The sequence below is a fragment of the Nannospalax galili genome, unplaced genomic scaffold (genome assembly GCF_000622305.1).
Source record: "Nannospalax galili isolate Female #2095 unplaced genomic scaffold, S.galili_v1.0 scaffold1951, whole genome shotgun sequence".
Lineage (NCBI taxonomy): Eukaryota > Metazoa > Chordata > Mammalia > Rodentia > Spalacidae > Nannospalax > Nannospalax galili.
Window position 1 is genome coordinate 60,436 of NW_008329136.1, and position 17,413 is coordinate 77,848.

At 41.1% G+C, this 17,413-nt stretch overlaps 1 protein-coding gene across 2 annotated transcripts in view; it reads right to left on the reverse strand.

Moving 5' to 3' along the window:
* Positions 1-3,553: 3,553 nt before the first annotated feature.
* Positions 3,554-17,413, reverse strand: part of Wdr3 (WD repeat domain 3) — a 39,844-nt gene continuing 25,984 nt past the window's right edge. The window contains exons 14-27 of one of the 2 annotated variants that reach the window (XM_008832899.3): positions 17,236-17,321; positions 16,949-17,084; positions 16,198-16,254; positions 15,194-15,294; positions 14,892-15,003; positions 14,619-14,753; positions 14,318-14,368; positions 13,729-13,794; positions 13,351-13,443; positions 9,157-9,204; positions 8,549-8,592; positions 6,747-6,875; positions 4,685-4,778; positions 3,554-4,297 (exon numbers count right to left, since the gene is read on the reverse strand). In XM_008832899.3, coding sequence (XP_008831121.2) covers positions 4,142-4,297; positions 4,685-4,778; positions 6,747-6,875; positions 8,549-8,592; positions 9,157-9,204; positions 13,351-13,443; positions 13,729-13,794; positions 14,318-14,368; positions 14,619-14,753; positions 14,892-15,003; positions 15,194-15,294; positions 16,198-16,254; positions 16,949-17,084; positions 17,236-17,321 — 1,308 coding nt within the window. In that variant the 3' untranslated portion in view covers positions 3,554-4,141. The remainder of the gene's footprint in view (positions 4,298-4,684; positions 4,779-6,746; positions 6,876-8,548; positions 8,593-9,156; positions 9,205-13,350; positions 13,444-13,728; positions 13,795-14,317; positions 14,369-14,618; positions 14,754-14,891; positions 15,004-15,193; positions 15,295-16,197; positions 16,255-16,948; positions 17,085-17,235; positions 17,322-17,413) is intronic. The other variant, XM_008832893.3, reaches the window with a different exon arrangement.

Sequence of the window (17,413 nt, forward strand, 5' to 3'; positions counted from 1 at the left end):
GGAAAAGGATGAAGACACTGAGATTGAGTGAGCTGGGGGAACTTGCATCAGGCAATTGAGTTCATCTGCTCATTTATTCTTTAACATTTTTAAAAATTTTATTTTTATGTGTATATGTGTATTGCCTGCATGTAGGTAAGTGCACCATGTCGTGCAATGCCCGTGGAGGTCAGGAGAGGCTGTCGGATCCCCTGGGACTGGAGTTACAGATAGTTGTTAGCTGCCATGTGTGCTGGGATTTGAACCTGAGTCTTCTGCAAGAACAGCCAGTATTCTTAACCACTGAGCCATCTCTCCGGCCACAAATTATTATTTTTTTAATACAGGGTCTATTTCTACCCCTGATTGGCCTGGAATTCATTATATAGACCAGGCTGGACTCAAACAAAGATCCACCTGCCACTGCGTCCCAACTGCTGGGATTAAAGACATGTGCCACCATGCCTGGCCAAAAGACATTTTTTAAGATTTATTCTTTCAAAGGTATTGTCTCTAACATGACAGGCACTGTTCCATGTACCAGTGATACCACAGTAAATAAGAGACAGAAATCCATGTCATTATGTAGCTTACAGCCCAGAGGCAAGATAAATAACAGAGTAAAATATGGGCCATGGCAGTGGTAAGGTGGTAAATAACAATGGGAAACATACAGCGGGTGTCAGAGAGTGTTAAGGTGGATTACAATTTAAAATCAGATAGCCTTTCCTTTAGTTTCTTTTTTTGGAAACAGTCTGACTAGATAGTCTAAATTGGCCTCAATCTAGGAATCCTCCTGCCTCAGCCTCCTGAGAGTACCGGGATTACAGGGAGGATCAACACACTCAGTTTTGCTTTTGTAGTAATGATCATGAAATGTTCTCCTGTTGAGATAAAAGGAAAGTAACCAACCAGTTCTTTTCCCTCTGGAATTAATCCTGCCCTTAATCTTCATAGCTTACATCCTGACCCACAGTACCTGCAGCTGATCACAGCAATGCCATCATTGTGCATCAGTGCTAATGAACTATTTCCTTGCTCAGAGTTAGACTCAGACAAGAAAAATGGTTCTACTAAATCTTTTATCTCTGAATGTCAGCAGTGATGCTTCACAGCCAATTTCCCAGTCTAGTTCTGTCCCTACCAAAATAGCATAATATCACCATGTTGATGTGGCCTGGGGCCCGGGGATGGTTAATGGCTTCTTGGAGAAAGGCCAGGCCATCAGGAGAGAAGCGTACTGTGGATAACAGAAGGAAGACCTGCCTAGACACAAGGTCCCACTCTCTAGTCCCCCAGAGCCTATGCAGGCTAAATCTGCATCATACAAGTACCTACCTTGAGCCGACTCTGCTGGAGTCTGTGATTTTAAAGTTTTACATGGGTCTGCATGCATGATTCAGCCATGAAGATTAGTCCTTAATGAGTATTCTACCAGTTTTAACAAGCAGTTACTATGAGAAGCGGCCAAAAGATTTTCCCCAGGGAAAAGAAAACCCCATGGTCTACAGGACTTCCACAGTCTCTTCCTGTGCACTTGGAGTCTTCGTGTCTCGGACAGCTTCTCAACATGAGGGTCTGTAAGTAACAAATGCCGAGGCCTCAGACCGCAGGGTTTGCGTGCCCCCCCCAACACTACTTCTTATAGCCAGAAACTCATCAACAATGTAGATTGAATGAAAATGTTTACTTCTAGTAAGTTATCCCTTTATATATATCACATTTAATCTTCATGTTACCTGTAAGACCGGTTTGCTATTTCCTACTTTACATAGGAAACAGGTGCCACATAATTTTAAATGTAACTGACTTCATGTGATTCTCAAGTTCATTCTTTTAGGCCTTATCTTCATGGTGCGGACGAAAGCTGACTCTACTCTCCAAAAATTAACAGTACATTATACACACCAAAGCCTCTTTCGGACTTGAAAATTTACCATTACATTAAGGGTTTTCAAAGTTTTGAACTCGGGACTCCTTTTATAACTGTATAAACTATTGTGGGTCTCAAAGAGCTATTTACATAGGTGAAATTTATCAATATTTACCAAGTAAGAATTAAAACTGGGCCAAGTGTGGTGGAGCACACCCTAAAGCCCAGCACTTGGGAGACAAGAAGGTCTCTGTGAGATTGAGACCAGCCTGGAATGGTCTATACATCTGGAGCTGCATAGTAAGACCCTGTTTTTTTTTTTTTTTAAAAAAAAAAAAAAAACAAAAACAAAAACAAAAAACTGGGAAATTTAAAATTCTACAGATAGTGAAACCAATAAATGAAATATTTAATGAAAAAAATATATCACTGTTTCCTAAATCAAGAATTTAGGAGTGCATTACTTCATTTTTATCACCTCTTCAGCATCTGGTTTAACAGAGCAGAGCTGTCTTCAGTCTGTTCCCAAGTCACAAATCATAAAGCCTCCGAAAACTCCACCCTATGCCCATGAGAAGCTGAGAAAAAGGCATTGGCATCATCTGTGCATTTCCTAGGGTACCAGGGCTCCAGAATGAAGAACCACAAGCAGCTGGTTGCAGACATCTGTTCTGTCAGAGCTTGGAGGTCAGAGGTCCAAAACCCAGGAGCCAGCGGCAGGATTGATTCCTCCTGGAAGCTTTGAGGGACACTGTGCTTCTCCCCTCCTAACTTCTGGTGTCTAGAAGCCACTCTTGGCATGGCTCAGCTGCATCCCTCTGTCCTTTGCCTTGCTTTTACATAGTACGTTTCCTTGTGTTTCTCTGGCTCACTCCTTTTAAGGATTAACTCATTGGATTTAGGGGCTGCCTTGATCCTCAATAACTTCATCTTTGTAGACACCAACTGCAGGCTTAGGGCCCTGGGAGCATCCAGCAGCCTCACCCTCTCAGCCTGAAGCAGCAGCCCCACCCTCTTGGGCAGCCTTCTTCCCGTTTATAGAATGCTACTCTATTCCTTACCTCACCTTAGTGATTGCGTTGTACTTGATTAACTGATCTGTGGTTTGGGACACAATCTCCAAGCCATAAAACCTACAGTCCTGAGCCTGAGAAAATGTTAGCACTACAAACCAGTAACTTGGACAAAATGGGCAAATTCATAGGTAAAATATGAAAATAAGATATAGAAAAGTTAATAAGGGGTGTGGTGGCGTATGCCTTTGGTCCCAGCAGAAGCAGGTGGATCTCCAAGTTCAAGGCCAGCCTGGTCTACAAGAGTGAGTTCAGGCCAGCTGGGGCTATAGGGAGACCCTGTTTCAAAAAAAGGATATAGGAAAGTAAAACAGACTGTAATAAGGAATCTAAATTAATAATTCAGAATTTCCCACAAAGAAAAGCCCAGGTCCAGAGGTATGTGAGTTAATTCTTTTTCTAGGACATTCCTACCTCCCCAAATCCTACCATGTAGACATATTTGTCTATAAATTTATACTATACAAATACACTCACCCAAATCCCTACTCTGGAGACATAAGTATATTTACACCACACACATACATACACACACACACACACAAACTCCTTACCATGTAAACATAAGTATATTTACAGCACATACATACACACACACACACCCCAAAATGTATTATTCAAGCAGTAAGACATCTTAAGTGTTCTTTAATAAGAAAGCGCCATGTTATTCCAAAAAGTACAAACAGCAATTAAGATCTTATATACAGATCTAACAACCTGCAGGAGGGTTAAAGAGACTGCTCTAGATATTTCATAATCCTTTTTAGCTCCAAAAGTCCATGATACTTCATTTACAGGCATAGGACACTCAGTTACACACATGATTATCTTTAAAAAAGAAAAAGGTAAAATCTAACACACACACACACAAAAATACCTACCACCTGTCATAAATATAAAAAGCCTTCAAATGGTGATTTCAACTCTAATGAACCAAATACCTAATAAAATTTTTTTTTCTTTGCTCCTTGATAGAATGTAAAGGGAACAACTACCACAGGGCCCAACCCTAAAGAGTGTACAAAGGTTCTTAAACTAATCATGCGGTCAAGTCCAGGAGATCGAACCAGATCACAGACCATGTTGGATATCTTCAGCCAAAGCTCAGAGCTCTTCCAGGCTCTTCTACATGACTTCCTTTCTCATTTTTAAGCTGATGCCAACTCCACTGCACCTTAGTTTACAAGTTCACTTAAGAAGGAGGGAAAGTTGGGTTCTACGTCAATGTCAGAATCATCTTCTTCCTGTTTTTCCGCTTCCTCCTCTTCTCTTCCAACTGGCTGGTAGCATCAGCAAAGAACATAACTTCACTTTTTGCTTCGCATTCCCTCTTGAGATAATTGAGACCTGCCATGTTGAAGCCAATCACATCCTAGAAAGGAATACAAAAAGGATGAATCAAACTCCGGCCCCCGGGAGCTCGATGCAGCAACCTCTCTGTGGGGCTGTCATCCACCCTTCCCTCCATAAGGACTTTTGTTGGTTTTTTTTAAAAAAACATTCTGCTGGGCGTGGTGGCACACACCTTTAATCCCAGCACTCGGGAGGCAGAGGCAGGAGGATCTCTGGGAGTTCAAGGCCAGCCTGGTCTACATAGTGAGTTTCAGGACAGCTGGCGCTACAAGGAGACCCTGTCTCAAAAAGACCAAAAAAACCAACCAAACAAACAAAAAAAGACAAGGCCGAACATGTACTACCACTGGCCACATACATATTGGAATTCTGCTTCTCTATTAGCTGTCCACAGAAAGGCACTTACTTGGACTTGTCTGACTTTTGAAATAGTTGTTTCCTTTAATTTTTCTATTACTGGCACAAGCATCTGGTTGCTGGTGATCTGGCCAAAGTGAATCCTAATAAAAAGAATAAAACAATCATGCTGGAAAGAGAGGCTCTGGCTCTATATGACCCTCCTAGAATAGTAAATAGACAGTGTCATAGCATCAACAACACAAAATATGAATCCAATCTATGATTATAACAGTGGCACACAAAGCCTTCTGACAAAGTAAACAAACCAACAAAAACAAGAACAAAACCCCCTAAATTTCTCTCCCATTCAATTTGAGTTTAAAAAATACTATTCTGAACATGACGACACACTCACTTCATTTGCAAAGCTTCATCTTTCCTCAGCAATCCACCACAAGACCACAGAGATTGATGATGGCATTTTATGAAAAGCTCAAGAGATAGAATGGAACCTATTTAAAAATGCTAACACAGGGACTAGGGAGATAGCTCAGTTGGTAAGGTGCCTGCTTGTACAAGTATGAAGACCTGAGCCTGATCCCCAGCACCCATGAAAAGGCTGGGTGTGGTGGCATACTTGTATCCCAGTACTTGGGAGGTAAAGATGAGTGGATCCCTCACCCTAATTGGTGAGTTCCAGGCCAGTGAGAGACCCTGTTTTAAAAAAGGGTGGACAGCTCCTGAAAAATACCCAAGGTTGACCTGTGGCCTCCAAACACAGGCTCATACACATGTACCTACACACACATATCCCCCCTGCCCTACACACACACACACACACACACACACACACACACACACACACACACACACACACGGTAGGAGAAAGTCACTCATCAGAGTAAAATTCTGAAACCAGAACACTCAGATATATATCCTTGATGACTGTTCCATCCATCTCTCAGGTTATCTCTCAGGTAGTGACTACCTATAACCCTCTCAGATATGAGACATATTCAGTTTCTCACAGAATAGCTGACCTTGCTTTAACAGTACATGTGCCACTGATAGATTATTGTGCCTGCCACTGTTCTTTTCTTACTACTATTAAGACAGAGTCTAAGGAATAGAGGGCTAAAGACCATGAAATCAGGCAGGCATGGTGGCCCATGCCTATAATCCAAGCCCTTGAGAGGCTGAAGCAGGATTGCTGTTAGTATGAGGCCAATCTGGGTTACATATTGGACTGGAGTAAAATCCTGTCCCAACAAAACAAACAAGGCCAGCTACAGGGGCATACACCTGTAATCCTAGCCTTCAAAAGGTAGAGGCAGGCAAGACTGAGACCAGTCTGGTCTATATACCGAGATGCACGACACGCAGAGCTACACAGCAAGACCCTGTCTCAAAACCAAACTGGCCTGAAATCAGGCCAACACACCAAATATTTACTCAGTCATTTCACTAAATGTGCCTGTTTAACTCTTTACTACCGGCTGATCAGTTTTTTGCTTAAATGACAGCATTAAGGAATATTCAATTTGCCCTGTGCCTGTTCTTTGCTTTTGACAGAGTCTGGGAATGTAAGAATAACATAAGTCTTTATCCACGTATTCTTCTCAATTCCACAAAAACAAGATTGAACTAGAATGGTTCTTGATGACTGTACTAGCTAATGAACATACTTCTGCATGTCTCTTTGCTTCTCTTCATGGGACCCCCACATTTCCATTTCTACCTGTGGAAGACTAGAGAAATTAACTTCTGTTCTTTTAAGCATTTTTGTGAGAACAAAATAAAACTGATTAGCTTATTGTAACTAGTTTAAAAGCAGAAGAAAATGGAGCAAATGACCTGGTAGACAACTACCATTATCTTAGACTGTGTCCTAGGCCTACTACTGAAGCACTCCGGAGCTACGTCTCACACATTACTCATGACTTTAAAAACCAGGATCCTTACTTTAAAGGCTAAGAGTGCTTTCATGTCAGACAAGATCAAAATTTTGTAAAAGTCTCTGTAACTGAAACCAGGACTTTTTAATGCCAAAGTGACTGCAGCTTCAGTGGGCATTTCGCTGAAGCGGTTTGGCTGAACAGGCACAGGATGTTTCTGTAAAAACATGTTACCTGAGGAGAAAAAAGAGGCACCGACACAGCAGCTCAACATCAGAGCCCCTCTGGATGAATTCACTGAAGAGCGTAAGGATGTCCGGGATGTAAGAGAAAGGCAGCACAAGCAGAGACTCTTCCAGTTCACTGAGAAGGAAAACGAAATTAAAATGCAGTATTCCTTCACACAGTCAAGCATTCAGTGTACTCCTTTACGGGTTTTCCTACTGCCTTTATACACGAGTAGATTCTCTTCACAAGAGCTAAATATTCACCTATACTTTAAATGATTCTTTTCAATCTTGTTTTCATATTAACACTTCAATTTGTTGCTTAGACTGCATTTTGGTTCATGACATGGTGGAGAAAATCCAAGTATTTTTATCTGCAGATGTACAATGTCTACAAAGCCTCTTGTTGACTAGTCCATCTTATTCACCTTCATGATAATCCTTTTACCATATACATGCATGCATACTGCTATATGGTGTATCTGTGTATACTGTGTATGTGTATGTATGAACACTGTACATATATGTGTGTGTGTATATATATATGTATATAGGATGCGTGTTTCAGGACTTTTGAGTCTATGACACCTGGATGACTGAGCAATTCTTACACAAATCCGACACCATTTTAATTTTGCTTTCTCTTCGCTTTCTAACTTGGGGGAGCAGCTTCTTCTAAACCTAGGTCCAGCATCATGTCATCAATTCTAAGTAGAATTCTCAAGATGTCAATTGGGATCAGAATTCTATTCACTGGTTTGAGAAAATTAACCCTTTAGAACAGAACTCTCCCATCTTGAATGTGCTGTACCTCTACCAACTTCCCTTTATACTTCTCTAGTAAAAGATTCATGGTTATTCGTGGATAGTCCTGCGTGCTTTTCGAAAGGGCTATATGTACATATAATTTCTTAGGAAAATAAACTTCAGTATGTCAAATGAGAATACAAAAACTGAATAAATATTATTCTAAACATATGACAAAGAAAATAAAAATTCCAGAAAACAGTAAGACAAACTATTATAGAACACAAAGAAAGAACAGTAACTAAAACTTTACAGAAAATAGTCAAAAAATATGATACTATAAAATACTCAATAATGTCACCAGAAATGTATGTAAAGGTATTGCTAAGGCATTACTGACCATAGCAAAAACAACAAATTCAGCAAACAATGATTGTAGACTGGGAGATTCTTAATAGTTTGATGGTGTGTTTTTGAGGAATATTAATAATATGAGCAAATGTTCAGGACCTACATGAAAAAGAACAAGAAACAAACCTATACAGTATGATTCCATGGAGCTCCAGTGGCACAAGTGGTCAGTGCATGGTACTTACGCAGTATGATTCCAATACACACAAATACACACAAATACACAATACACACACAAAATGAACGGAACAAAACACACAACAACGAAGCTCAGAGTTGGTACTTGTGACTGAATTATGTATTTTTTTATTACCCATAACATAAACAACTACCGTTCACTTGTCTTTAAAAACACCCTTTGTGGGGTTGGAGAGACAGCTCAGTGGTTAAGAGCACTAGTTGCTCTTGCAGAGGATCCATATTCAGTTCCCAGCACCCAAGTGGTGGCTCACAACTGTCCTTAACTCCAGTTTCAGGAGATCCAATGCCCTTTTCTGGCCACTGCAGGCACTGCACAACAGGGGTGCACTCACAGGCATGCAGGCAAAACACTCATACACATAAATAAAAATTCAAATTTTTATTTATTTCACATTCATAAACATTCAATAAATGTTGTCCTGGTAAGGCATATTGTGCACTAGGACTCACCTTGACTTGATCCCTTTAAAAATTTCTAACACATAAGCTGAAGGCTAAAAAGGAAGGAAGCACCATCAGTAAAGCTCATGACTGGTTTCCATGAAGGCTCTCTAGTTCCATCCTATCTGAGAAATAGTGTCCTCACATGTCTGTACCCGTTGGGGCTGGGAGATAGCCAGATTTGGGGTTGTAATTAAGCGGTGCCCTTGTTTGGTTGGACCAGTTTCTTTATCTATATAATGAAGATACTTTAAGATTATTGTAATGAAAAAGACTTGCCAGGAAATAGTAATTAGTAACTGCTAGGTAAACATGTTTTCCCAACTCTTGTTCCCTCCTTCATGGGTTTTTTTTTCAACTTTTCTTCCAAAGATTTATATCAAAGTTCATTTAAGTAAACAGACTCTTCAGAGGCTCTGGACACTGAACATAAGCAAGCATTAAGAAGCAGAACAGATCTGGTCTCACTCAAAAGGCTTCCTTTGAAAGTTTCATTAAAATAGTCCTTTGAAACAAGCTGTCCTAGATGCCAGCATTTAGATCGCAATGCCTCCTCACTTCCCTCGTCTGTGAAATTAAGCTTTGACTCACCACAGAAAGAGAGACATTCTACTCACTGAAATATTGCCATAAGCCATCAGGATGGGGTTGATGGGAAGAAGGACCTATGAACAAATTATCAAAGCAAGTCATTAAAAATGAGATTTTGACGATGCTTGCTGAAGATAGGGTGTTAACAGTATTTTACAACTTTGGAAAAAGACCCTAAAACCAGAGAGAATGTAAAAGAACTACTATACCTTATAGTTTTTATACTACTAAATGAGAACAGGCAATACATTTTATCTAAAAAAATTAAAGTTAGTATCCTCCCTTGCAAACCCATGTCAAAACCAAGTTTCTACTCAATATACTAGTCACCTTGATCTATAATTTCCTAGCCCCCCCCCTTTTTCTGTTTTAAATGAACAAATATTAATCTGGAAAAATAACAATCATAGCAAGCAAATAAAAAGCACAAAAATTCCATGCACACTTTTACAGCACAATGACTGAAGACTAAAGCATACAAGTTACAGAGAATGCAGACCTAAGACAAGATAGGGTTAAAAAATATAACGTGACTGCATTATATTAAATATAAAAAATATAACTTACTGTTGGTTGATGGAGTACTTAATGAGGAAACTCATTTTACACAGGACACCCAATTCAAGAACAGTCAAATCATATTTTAAAAAACAAAAACTCTACAATAAAGCAACCTGCAGCTCACAGAGGGGTAGAGCTTATAGACTCTGAAAATGAAACTGAAGGATTAAACTACATATAAAATCAAAACCCTGTCTAAAAATAATTCAAAGAAAATCCCAAGAAAGCGGAGGAAGCCATATGCATTTGGCACGAAGACTAGTAATTAGCATCTTTAGTTTACAAAGAGGCTGGCCAAGCTAAAAGGAAAACACTAAAGACAGAAAGAAAAGTGACTGAAATACAGACAATACAGAGAAAACAGAACTCTCTATCGGCTTTCCAGAACTTGTTTAACCTCCTTCGAAATCCAATTGCTGCAATTAGATTTTTCATTCAATTTGTAAAGGTGAAAACCTAATGCCAGATGTTAGGTGTGAACACATGTTCCTACATGTCAGCAGCAATAGCCCTAAATAAGCCATGTTTTCAAAACCATGTATACAGAATCTCCTAACAATTACACATCTTCCAAACCCAGCAATTCCTCTTTGCCAAAAGTTATCTCATGAAAACAATCTGAGGCCAGGTGTGATGCCACCTTCCTTTAATCCTAGCACTCAGGAAGCAGAGGCAGGTAGATCTCAATGAGTTCCAGGCCCGCCTGGTCTGTAGCCAGGGCTACAAAGTGAGATCCTGTCTCAAAACAAAACATAAATAAATCCATTAATTGAATGAAAGAAAATGAAAAACAGATTGGAAAAAGAAAACAATACTAAATTGGGAAAAATTTAAGTGCTGAATGCTCACTGCAGTTGATTTGTAATTATGGAAAACCAGAATCAAATTAATCATCCAAATCATAGAGGAATGGCCTCACACAGATAGTCAGGCCTGCCTTGACCATGAAGGAGGCCACAGTGAGGGGCAATGGGGTAAAGACAGCAGTTCTGCAAAGTGTAGAATTGGCTGGAAGTCAGCCTATGCTGGTTATTGCTGCAGAGCACATGCCCAGTCAGCCAAGTTAGGGAGAGGATGGAAGAAGTGCGAAATAGGCTGGTTCTGGTGTCCAATAGAATAGCACAAAATAACAGTGAGTCAGCTGAAAGGCAACATAACTGGGGCATCCATCATGAAGGAAACTTATTTAAGTTGCAAAATATGGAAGCAATGGGTTGTACATATCGCATGTGCCCACGGCGAACAACAATTATGAAAACACCCACACCGTCACCACATAGCACAGGAAGGAAACATGGGAAGCAATGAAGATGCTCTAGTGGTATTTCCTGGAAACTTCCTGTGCTGGATAGCTTTAGTGTCAACTTGACACACCTGGGTTGAGGGAGCCTCAATTGGGGAACTTCCTCTATTGGACTGGCCTGTGGCCATGTCTGAAGGGCATCTTCTTGATGAATGATGTGGGAGGGCTCAGCCCACTGTGGGTGGTGCCACCCCTGGGCAGGTGGGCCTGTGTTGCATAAGAAAGCAGGCTGAGCAGGGGCCAAGGGAGCAAGCCAGTAAGCAGCATTCCTCCATGGCCTGTGTTCCAGTTCTTGCTTCCAGGTTCTTGCCCTGAGTTCCTACCTTGGGCTCCCTGATGAACTACGACCTGGGAGATGTAAGCTGAATAAACCCTTTCCTCCCCAGGTTGGTAGTGGTCAGAGTGTTTTGTCACAGCAATGAGAAACTAGGACACTTCCTAAGCAAGGCTTATCAACAAACCTTAAACTTCGGCCTAAGGATGTCAAGAAGCCGTGCCCAGACCCACCTTAATTCAGATGTCTGCAGACTAGGCTAGGGTGATGGAAATACTAGCAGAGGAGCAAACACTACTGGCCCAAGAAAAACCTTCAAATGGGAGACAGGGAGGATGACTGTGTGAATTCAGAGAGCTCATATCTATAGGTTTGATGACATGATGGTGGATAATAGTGTCAAACTCAAAAACAGTGTTGACCAGAAACCACAAAGCAGGCAATCACAGCAGGGAGAGCTTGCACTTCTCAGGCAAGGAATCGGATTCTGGACTCCAAGTGCACGTGTCTGGGCAGACCACCATTCAAGCCAGAGATGCAAAGATTTTAGAAACTTGAATGACGTGGTGTGCAAGAGATTTTTAGCAACTGGGGGGCTCAACCATTAAAGTGTCAAGTGTGTCTAGTATAGAATGAAGATTTTAGTTGAAACCTGCTGTGCAGAGGGGGCTAGAGTGGGAGAGAGAAATAATGCTTCAAAAAGGGTTTGAGTATATGGAGGAGAAAATATACCAGGAACCCTCAAAAACTACCAGATAAACTCTACTTGAGCAACGACTTTACAGGAGAACTGCAAACAAGTGGTTCTCAAAGAAAGGCTGCCCGGGTTCATGTCTCTAGAGAATGAGAGAAACAGCTGGAAGAAGCCACCTAAGAAAGCTCTCTGAATCCCTGAAACCACAGATGTTCCCACCTCGTTTAATCTGGAGTGGAGCTCGGAACACTCCATAGGAAGATGGCTGCACACACTACAACACAAGACCTTCCTCACAGAGGGAACCACAGAGACCCAACACCCGAGTCCAGTCCCTACACCACCACTAACTACCTTGGTCAAAACAACTGACATCCTAGAGCTTCAACTTTGCTTTATGTGTACAATGGAATAGACATCAGCCCTCAACCCCTGGGGAAGCATTCCTTGATGGATCAGAGAGGATAACATTTTACATATGTGACGAACTCCTCAAACATGTCACTAATACTAACAGCTTTGTGAGTTCATTAGTTTAGGGTAGGACTTGGGAAATCTTTTTATATTGCCGATCAATCTTATGTGATAAAAGTACTACACATTATCTCTTCTATAAGAACTGGGGTTATAGACTGCCAGTCTGGTACTCAATTGCCGTTGAAAGCATTTTCAATAGGACATCAAAATCAAGATTATCTACTCCAGTAACACTACTGAAGAAGAGCAAAATCTATTAACTTCTTTCCTATGTTACAAAAATACACTTTTAAAGGTTCTTCCTAGGACAGTATCGATGAATGTGAAATTCATAAACTTCATCTTGTACCCTGTAACCATTCACTATTTCTGACCACACCCTGCTGAATTTTCTAATCACCAGGGTCTCATGGAGGGAGGCTGAGAGCCATCTCAGATTAAGGACATTAAAAGGTTTCTCTAATGGATAAACCCAGGTAAGTTAAGAAAAGTGTGTTCCGTGAGTATTTCAACACTAACTGCCCTCAACTGGTATCTCTTGAGAATGGAGCTGGTAGTGCTGAGTGAGGGGGGAGGGGTGGCTGAAACACTTCCCGCAGAGCTGGCACTGGTAAGGAGTATCATGAGCATGAACCCAGTAGTGCTGGACCAGATAGGAGCTCTGACTGAAAGCTCGGCCACAATCACAGCACTGGCAGGCTCTCTCTCCCACGCAGCCATGCTTTCCCTTTTTAAAAAGACTCCTTCCTCCTTCCTCCCATAGTGCCTCTACTTTTAGTATTTAAAGTGGAAAATATTCTATGCCTTTGTCTCATATTCTTATCTAAGTTAAAATAAATTTGGAGAGGACGGCTCCTTCTTAGGAATTCTGCTGCTTAGATTCTCCCATGTGTAACCTGGTAACGTCTCACCTCTTTCCCTGCAGCTTTACAAATGGCTCTGTGCTCTTTCATTTTTGCAGTTTCCTCTCGGTAGAGCTCAATGGCCTCCATGATCCTCTCTGCCTGCAGATCAGATGAAAAAGGAAGAAATCATCACAGCTCACAGCCATCACCCCAAATCGCTGAAAACAGGAGGGGACTGACTAATGACCAGCCTGAATGGGTTCAATAAACACGTGCTGCTTAAGACAGCAAAGCACACTTACAGTTGTATTTTCTTCTTATCTACCTCCTAAAGGTCATCGTCTTCTCAGCCACACAGCGTGTATGGTTGATACAGAGCACAACGTGCACTAAAAAGTTAGAATCCTATTAAACAGTGAGGTACAGCACTGTGTGCCAACTTACTGCTTTGACTGTTTCAATGGTTTTCTTTCCAGTGAAGTAACTGTCACCTTGAGTCTCCCCTGGAACCTGCCAGAAAGAAAGAGATCCTTGAATAATATAGGTATTATTTTATAAAGTAACAGTTACCACCTACGTTGAATGTATTACCACAGCATTATCTTGCAAATGTTTAAAGTATTCAATTATTTTTTTTCTGATCTAAATTTTCGTACTGCAGTGAACTTAGCAATTCTTTAAAGCTTCATTTATAAATAAAAAATCACCAGGCACGGTGGCACACATGTTTAATCCCAGCACTTGGGAGGTGGAAGCAGGTGGATTTCTGTGAGATCAAGACCAGTTCATTTAATAACAAGTTCCAGGTCAGCTGGAGCTACAGGGAGACACTGCCTCAAAAAACACAAAAAACAAAACAAAAACCCATAATGACAATTATTCAAGACCAAACTTGTCCCAAAATTGGGTTATGCAGTTGAATAAAACATGATAGGTTCTCATATTAGCCAGCAATGTCTTTGGCATCTAACTCCAACTCCTCTTACATCAAAAATTCTTGAAATGATAGCAAACTCCCCAAAGGCTTACTTACTGTAGGTTGGTCTTCTTTAGCCACACTCTCCTCATACTCAGCTTCCCTTTGCTGCCAAAAGAGAGAGAGAGACAGAAGTCAGTATTTGTGAAGGAGACACGGCCTCTGCAAAGCAAAACGTGCCAATGAAAAGGGCTTTCCACTCATTAGCCCTGACAACCCATCAGCTGAGCTTCTGAGATGGAAGGCACTGATCTTAGGAATATCTCCTGGGTGAGGTATGACTGCATCAGACAGGAAACCTCAGCAGGGACAGCCTGCCAGTTATTCACCATATGTGACCCGAACATCAAGTTCTTACCATCTCCCTTTCTTCCTCCAGAATAAGAGGCTCCCTCGTTCTCTCCCAGAGTCTGAGGGATTTGTCATGGGATGATGATACAATGTAGTCTCCGCTGGGGCTGATGGCCAAACACCATACTTCCTGGTGGTGCCCCTGGATGTACAAAAAACCAAAATAATCCAAGGAAGAATAACTTCTTCATAGACCACTACCTGCTTACACTGGTGGGCAAGGTAGGTATTCTTAGAAGTAGTTCTTAAAGCACTAATGAGAAATGCAGGCAAGAGTTACCTCAAGGGTTTGTATGTGCTCAAATCTGTCTGCATCCCACTGCTTGATCTTACGGTCCTTCCCAGCAGTAAAGAAGAGGTGAGACTTAGGAACAAACCGTAGGTACATCACACTGTAAAGTGGAGAGGTAGACAAATGTCACCAACTCCAGTTTAGTATGGAGAGTAATGTTATACTAGCTTTTGACTCACTAGTTTGAAATGTTAACTTATTCTGAGAATTTCAAATAATACATACAGATGGTCTTGGAAAATGTTACTTGATGCAACTCAGAGGAGGGCCTTTGAGAAGACAATATCTACCTGTCATCATGTGCAAAGAGAGACTTGTGGCAGTCCCCAAAGTCCAATCCCCAGATTTTCACATTTCTATCAGCAGAGCCAGTTGCTATCAGTGCGCCATCCTGTGGCACAGGAAACAAAAGAAAATGAAACAAAACTCTTAAATATTTGATTTCTCTCAACTAGATAATTAAAAGATAACCAGAACCTTCATTTCTTTCAAAATATTAAAGCCAAAGAAGTTAATTTCACCTCTACTGAACACCTGTGCTCTTTTACCTTGAGTGCTTCTTAAACAGCTTGGTGAGAACATCAACTCCTTTGTGTCACAGTCTCTGGCCACAGCACAGTCCTGTGCCTTCATGGAAGGGTGTTTACCTTGCTAAACTAAAAGGTCTAAGCTGTAGAATGGGATTTGTGGGGAGTAGAAAGCCAGGTTGGAAAAGAATCTATCGAAGGTCTGACCTCACCTCACATCCCATGTTCCCTATTACCATTCCCTCAGCGCCTTCCTGTCCCGATGCCTAGGCACAAATGGCCACGCTAACACGCTGATCGCACTGCTATAGGGTCAGTTCTTTTCCCCTTTATACAAAGCAGACACTTTCCAAATACGCACTCTCACTCTTAGTCATCATCGGACACTGAAGTGTGATTCCCAAGACTGAGCGTAAAATAAAGCAAAGCAAAATAGCACACATAACCAAATACAAAGCAAGCTCCTTCCTCCTTACCAACGCTGTTCTACAGAACAAAGGTTCGCACACACAGCCATTAGTTTTTAGGATGTTCTACCAGTTACAGAATTTTGAGCAACAAATAGCTGCCAGAGCTGCTACAGGTAGTCAGGATGAGATGGTACTTGTGAAATTATTCTGAAAACACCAACGTCCAACTTATTTATGGTGTGACTATGGTCTGTGACTGTTGAAAGCAGGAGCACGTGCAACACTCTACAGTGCAATATGAAGCCAGTGATGGAGAAAGGTGTCTGCTCTAGAAGACAGCTTGCAAATTTTACTTACATGTGAGATGTCCATACATATAACAGGTAGTTTGTGTCCATACAGTGAGAGAAAAAACTAAACATGAAAGAAAGAAGATAAATAAGTCGTGTTTGTCTATAAAACGGAATTTGTTAACATGTAGAGCCAAACTATAAATTCATAACACTAAACACATTTCTGGATTACTTTATTTAAAAATATATTTTCAAAGACCATGAGTCACTGAAGGCAGCATGTAAAGATTGCCTTGTCCACCCTGCAGACCCTCAAGTACTGGCCAGCAACCCTGCGGCGAGTGAAGGAGAGCAGCCCACAGCCTACGCCTCAGCCAGTACTACGGAGATGGGCTCTGGATCTCTCAGCTGAAGAGACTCAAATATTCCTAGGCCCAGTCTAGTCCTACTGATACTGGGTATAAGGCCCAGTAACCTGTTTGTTCTTAAAGCCACCAAAGGATACTGAGGTGTGAAAAACTGCCTAAGACACCCAACAATGCTTTAGGAGCTACTAGCTATGACAGGATTTTCTGCCCACATAAACCAAAAAAATATCTAAGACATAACTGACAAATCATGGAACTACTTGACACCAGAACAAAATCAACAATGTGTTGATTCTCACACAAATTTTATACATAAAATATCACTGGGTATTATCAAAGTCACTTTAGACAGTGACCTTACAGTCCAACCACCTGTTTAGAGTCTCAGACCAAATTCTTAAGGTCACACAGCAAGAAAGAAAATAGTCTTGGGCAAAATCACTGTACCTTTAAAGTGTCGACATAGAAAATTTTCACAGTGCAGTCCAGCAAAGACACAGCCAACAGCTTTTGATTGGGAGAGTAACTGACACACAGGACATCCTCATCTAGTTGTAAGGTTCGGGTCTGCTTCACAGAAAGTCTAGTACAACAGACAGCATCAAGAAAGAGACAAATACGTAAGGACTCCACCAGCACAATCCCAAACTCCTGATGTGCAGACACCCATCAAAGGCCACAGATGGCTCTCCACTTTCACTCTAAGACCCAGACACAATAAAACGTCCACTCACCTCTTCTGGGCACTATTCTTATCTTTCACCAATTCAAAATCCCAGAACTTGACAGATTTATCAGCACCACCTGTCACAAAGCCTCGCTGAAAATAAAATGATATTTCAGTTAAAAACTATTTTAACACAAAAACTGCTGTGTATACAAAACAGTCTAAAACTCTCTTTTTTCCTTAAG